General features: G+C 51.1%; 1 protein-coding gene across 3 annotated transcripts in view; it reads left to right on the top strand.

The window, feature by feature from the left end:
• The first annotated feature begins 210 nt into the window (after positions 1–210).
• The window catches only part of col16a1 (collagen, type XVI, alpha 1), a 56199-nt gene continuing 50409 nt past the window's right edge, over positions 211–6000 (top strand). For 2 of the 3 annotated variants that reach the window (XM_029248264.1, XM_029248262.1), the window contains exons 1-2: positions 211–397; positions 3316–3437. In XM_029248264.1, coding sequence (XP_029104097.1) covers positions 3338–3437 — 100 coding nt within the window. In that variant the 5' untranslated portion in view covers positions 211–397; positions 3316–3337. The remainder of the gene's footprint in view (positions 398–3315; positions 3438–6000) is intronic. The other variant, XM_029248263.1, reaches the window with a different exon arrangement.

Genomic DNA, 6000 nt, shown 5'->3' with positions numbered 1-6000 from the left:
TCGCCGACCCCGGAGTTGCCGCGAAAGAGGACTTGTTGCAAACTGGAGGGAAGAGGGAGGAAAGAGGGAAGAAAAGGGGAAGGAAACATTGCCTGCAGGGCACTTTCCGCTGCCGGACCAGGTGATGTCAGCGCGCGACTCGTTGGATCTGGATCGCCCCCAAGAGGAGAGAGAGAGAGAGAGAGAGAGAGAGAGAGAGAGAGAGAGAGAGAGAGAGAGAGATCAGTAGGGAAGGAGGAGTAGAACTCTGGACTCAACTTCTTCCCCGTTTCTGAAAAGTTTCACAGAACGAAGGTCCTTGGACCGGGGTTCGAACGGACACCTTCCTTTCCTTGATGGGACTCCCGCTTGTTGATTGATGTGGACGCAGCGAGCCTGGACCGAGCCCTCGGAGTAGGTATGGACGAGCAGACGAACGGACGAGTGGATGAGCGAGTGTCTGTGTGTGTGTGTGTGTGTGTGTGTGTGTGTGTGTGTGTGTGTGTGTGTGTGTGTGTGTGTGTGTGTGTGGACCAGCGGATGTGTGCAGAGGAGCGTGTGTGTGTCTGTGCCACTGAGGAGTCTGTGGATGTTCTCCAGATGTTCCCCGCACTCCTCGCGGCTCGTTTCCCACGTTTTCTCACTGAAAGAGGGATAAGAGAAGCGAGTGGGAAGGTCGCTGCGTCGGTTTTCTTGTGTTTTCACTCGTTGGCGGGGGGGGGGGGGGGGGGGTGCGTTTGTTACTTCAAGACAGACGGCCACACAAGTCCTGCACAATAAAAAAGGAGAAGAGGCGTGAAAACGACCCCTTTCCGCACTTTTTCTCACTTTCTGTCACTTTTTCAGCAGTTTTCTCCATTTCGCTGACTAACTGCTCGCTGTAAGTTGCGGCGCCGTCTTCTCCCCTCGGACTGTTAAATCCCTTCCGTGGGAACAAAACCCTCCGCGGTCGTGCTGCACACAGTGGCGCCCCCCACCGGCAGCGCGGTGTCCATCCGGGGATGGGGGATGGGGGATGGGGGGGGGGTCCGCTTTTGCCAAGATTCCCTTCGACTTGAGGGCCGAATGAACAAGACTGCGACGCAGTTACTGAAATTGGATGGATGGATGCATTCATTCAATTTTTTTTATTCTTTAGGTTATAATTCTTTTTACTGACCTTTATGAAGTGAAAGACTTTTTATTACATTTTCATTACTAACCTTTTTTATTAATTAATTACACTTATTCCTCATTTATCTGGCACATTTACCTCTAACTTACAATGTTAAAAAATAAACATTATACGTGTTTGCCTATTTGTACAGCAGGATATTCCTACAGTATCAATTCAGGGTAAATACCTTCACCAAACGTACTGCAGCGGGGGTGGGGTTCGACTCAACAACCGCACGGTTGCAGGGCAACGGCTGTAACCGCTGGACTCCCTGCTTTGCCAGGTTGTTAACGGACGTAACCGAGCGCTGAGGGATGTGGCCGAAGGCCCCCCGCCGTCTCTTAAACCTCGCTGACCTGGTCGTGCGAGAACCTGCAGAGGAACGAGGAGGAGTTTTCCAACACACCGCATCTGGGGGGTGGGGGGTGCGCAATGTTCTTTGGCGTCCGTTAAAGTACTCGGGGAATGAACGTACACGTAAATCACTCGCCGCATGACCCGAGCTCGAGTCCTGTCCACAACGCGCCTCTTTTTGTCTACCCCGCCGGCGCGTTTTTTTTACCACGCTTCCACGTCCGCTGTAAATCCAGGCCAGATTTCAAAGCAATTAACCCCAGCGTTTGGGAATAAGAGCTTTGATGGAAAAGCAATATAATTTCTGTCAGTCGCCGACCCCAGGGGCCTCCGTCTGGAGGTAATTCCGGCGCCGGGAGATGAACTCAGCTGTTATTCAGAAACGTACAATTCAATTTGTGGATTGAAGGGCGTTGGGTCAGCGAAGGGCTACGCAGGACTGAGCGGTGGCGGCGGTTGCAGCGGTGCGACCCGGGCGGTCGGCGAGGAAAGAGAGCGCAGACCTCTGAATGTGGAACCCGGCGACTGGATTTCAAAGTTCAGCAGGATGGCGGAAACAGAAGCTTCAATGAAGACATCCGCTTTAAACTCGAGGGCCAATAAAAAAAAGTCCAGCTGCTGTTACTGTCATTATCACTGTAAATTATATTACGGTGCGGTCTGACCGAGAGAGGACCGCACTCGGGCTTTCCAGGGTCCTAAACGTGATGTTCTTGAGCTCTACGGTTGATTTATAAAAATCATGACTTCTAAGCCTGTTTGCAAGCAGAGATTTGAGCACCGAAATAGCCCCAGAAGTCCAAGGTTCGAGCCAAGTTAGCAAATGGTGGGACGTGTTTCATCCGGTTCTTGGATGTGTTTAATCCTCAAAAATTAGAATGCAAACCAAACACGCTTCGAAGGTTAGAGCGCTTGACAATGGTTGAGTGTGCTGTAGAGATTAGCTGGAGTGTCTCTCGCAAGGTTTGAACTGCGGTCGGATTTGCTTGAATATATTACCTTATTGCTCAGGTTCGTTCTCGTGGTTGAACCACGTGGTTCATGTCTGGCTTGTATCTATGCAGCAGGTGGGGTAGTTTTTAGAGTCGCTGCCGAGGTTCAGATCCCACCTCCTGCTGTAACACCTCAGATCAAGGTACTTACCCTGAATCGACAAGGTAAAAATTACCCCGCTGTCTAAGCAGGGCGGCTAACTCCTCCCCAGATGTGTGTCAGTGGGTCAGAGGGACAGAAGGGAACACATGAATGGGAAGATATTGGTGTCACGATGATGCAGCTAAACAGGGCGGGTGGTGCAAAAGGGTTCTGAGGAAAAAAGTCCCGACTCGGAGAAATCCATAAATCATATAAAAACACACTTGTCACGCTACCCTTGTATTTATACATTCGGCAGATGGTTTTCTCCAAAGTGACATATAGCTCAGACTAAAGAAAAGTCGCTGCCGGCAGAGAGCTGAGATACAGACACACGATTATAGGAACGCTGTTTATTTGATACCGCCAATGTCATATCACGCATATCATATCATAAATACGCACGGAAGGGATTCAGCATCGATGAGGGAACTACTAGACTACATTTTGCCAAGCATTATCACACTAATGCAGAAAGTCACATCCAGGTCACATGAGTTCTGGCAACCTGGGCTTAAACTCCAGACTCTAGGTGTCTCTAGATCGCTAACAACTATTTTTACCATGTTTAACATGTTTTTTGTAAGAAAGTACTTTGCAGATCCAGGCAACTGTTCTTGTCTCAGGACAAGGTGTCCTCCCAAAGGAAAAGATTTTTGTCAAATTACTGGATGCTTCCCTGTCTCCTGCAGCTGAGAAGTGAGCCCCTCGCCTATGGGGGCAGCCATGTGGACCCACGGTGTCTCTGCGTTCCTCTTCCTCGTATGGCTGAACATCAGCGCATGTGACGAAGGTCCGCATCCGTCTGGTGGAGGTAAGAACCTTCTCGATCCCACAGCAGAACCAGGCCCGTTGACATCATCAAGCCTGACTAGGGGTCGCCGGTTTACCGCAGATTTGGGCCACAGTGAAGAGCAAGGTCTAGAACGTGCCTCGGGATTTTCACACTCTGAGTTATGACTGTACCGTTCAATATTTCGCTCCGCATCGGCTCCGCGTCCACGTCTGTCCGGGATGATTCATGTCCACGTTCGTATTCCTCCGGCATTTTTTGAAATCCTTTATCTGCCGTGCGCTCGCATTTGTTCGGCTTCTTGCCCAGCTCCCTCTCTGCCGGTTTTCTCACAGCACTTGCTACTTCAGCTCTGCAGGCTGCTTTAGACCGGGAAGGTTTGCAGTTCTGACGTGGCCGTTGGACGTTCGGATCCCGTTCTGTTCTGCAGGCTCAAGCGTTGAGGCGAGATCTCTTTTGCAATCAAAAACATCTCGCCCACATCCAGCGCTGCACTGAGGTGGTTCTGCTCCTCAAGCAGCTCGTGGTGGTTTCGCTCTGGCTGTAAATGTCTGGTGAGGTTTTACCACATCAGTTTGCGGTCTGTGGTTACAGGCTGTCGGCGAGTCCCAGCATGCCCCGCGAGAGCCGTCCCACAGTCCTTCAGGGCAGCCCCTCCGCGATTCCCGCCAGGTGGAATTGTTCTCGGATCCTCGGAGCGGAAGTCGGTGCTGAAATATGTGACGACTTGCCCGGGGCTGACGCATCGCGTCGTCCCGGCTCTCGGACAGTTTATTACTTCTTGCGATGGCTCAAGCTACAGCCGTGCCTTAAGGAATGCCAGCCCGCCTCTCGCCGCTTTCCATTAGCAGCTGCCACGCACGCCTCCCTCCACCGAATGTGACCCGTTGACTCTGACAAATGAAGGGTGCTGCAAGGTCTGACCCGGAGACCTAAAGCGGATAGAAAGGAAATGAGCTGGTGCCTAAACCTCGGCAGCAGCCAATTCCGCGTCACGGTTGAGTTCGGGAGTCACGCGGCCGCTCTGTCACTCATCGGCGCTCTTTGGAGCTTTGTTTTCAAGACGGGGTCATTTGCTTTTTGACGCAGGCATTTCTTTGGTTCGAGAGCTCAGGCAGACTTGTCTCGTTTGGGAACGCGGAGAAACTCCAAAGTGATCGTATTCCCTTGGGCACACGACGCTTTTACCTTGAGGAGTTTGTTGAGCACAGCTCTAGTCTTGGCTCTCTATGCTGATCCCTGGGTTTATAAGGTATACCGTAGTTCTTACATGGTTATTAGGCTCAAGGTGTCTCAGCCTCGCCCTTTTTGGCAAGATGTATGGTTCTCTCCTAAGACAGCCCCAAAAGTCATCGCATTTGGCTTCTTAGAGTTTTTAAACAAAGGAGCAGCGCTGGGTCTCTACAACACAGAGACAGTCCCGGTACACTGACAAAATGCAAATATATACATATACGTATTACAATATAGGGGCAAAATATGACAATATTCCACTGAAGTCATGTAACATTGTCTAATAAGTTCCAAAAGGGTGGCAGAGCATTCCAGAATTAATCTGAATCATCACACAGATCAAATGTTAATTTCTATAGTGGGGAAAAAAGTGAGGCACTTGGGTCAACCACATATTTACCGAGGGGACTTCAGGTGTGGATCGTCGCGATAAAACGCATCTCTCTGCCAAATATGTAAGAGTAATCGACCTGCGTTCCGTAACTTAATCCAAAATGCAATTTGAGTTGTGGTCTAAGAGGAAAATGGGGGCAAATCAAACTGTTTGTAGTGGTGGAGTTGAACACCATTCCACTAGACCGTGTCCTACACATTCCCAGAAAATATTTATCAAAGTGACAAAAGAAGTTTAAAACTTTTCTTTTAGAAGAACTTTTAAATCGAAACACAGTTTTTAGCGGCCAGACGTCCCAATGATACTCGACCGTTCTCGGAGATGAAGCCTCCGGCGACCGGAGCCTCTCATTCTCAACAGCCTGGTCCAATTACCCTGGAATGCTGTGCTATAATCCTCGTTAGGCAGGGAAACGGGACCGAGCTCTCCCTCCTCCCCCCTCCTTCTGTCCGAAGTTCGGGGCGATACGCCTGTACTCTCAGGTCCGTTTTGGAACGCGGAGTTGCCAGAAGAGACTGCCGGTTTCCAAAGAGTGCAGACACCGAGTCTCCCGTGGATTTGGAGCAGGGCTCCACTTTTGTTGTTCTTGTAGGGGGTTGAAGCGCTCGGGCCGCCTAACTGTCTGCAGAGCAAACGGCCGACCGCCACCTCCTCAACGGCGCGCTTGGCCAAAGCCGGCCCGGGTGCACCGCGGCGAGAGGCGCGCGCGGTTCAGCACTGCGCGCCTCTTCCCTTCCGAGCTCCGGAAAGTTTTGTCTTGAAGTCTGACGGACTCCAGACAGCCTCCGGGGCATCTCAGTTCTTTGATGGCTGCGGGCCGACCTGAGATCCCCTCTTTCCGACGCCCCCTCGCACCCGCTCTCCGTGCAGCCGCATCGGCTTTGACAGCCTCCTTCCTGTCCCTTCTTAATCCCACACCTTTGAAAAGGGAAATTTAAGGAGAGCGAGTGAATCTCT

This window comes from Scleropages formosus, chromosome 23 (assembly GCF_900964775.1).
Source record: "Scleropages formosus chromosome 23, fSclFor1.1, whole genome shotgun sequence".
Classification (NCBI taxonomy): Eukaryota; Metazoa; Chordata; class Actinopteri; order Osteoglossiformes; family Osteoglossidae; genus Scleropages; species Scleropages formosus.
The sequence above is the reverse complement of the archived record's forward strand: the minus strand, read 5'-3'. Positions and strand labels throughout refer to the sequence as shown.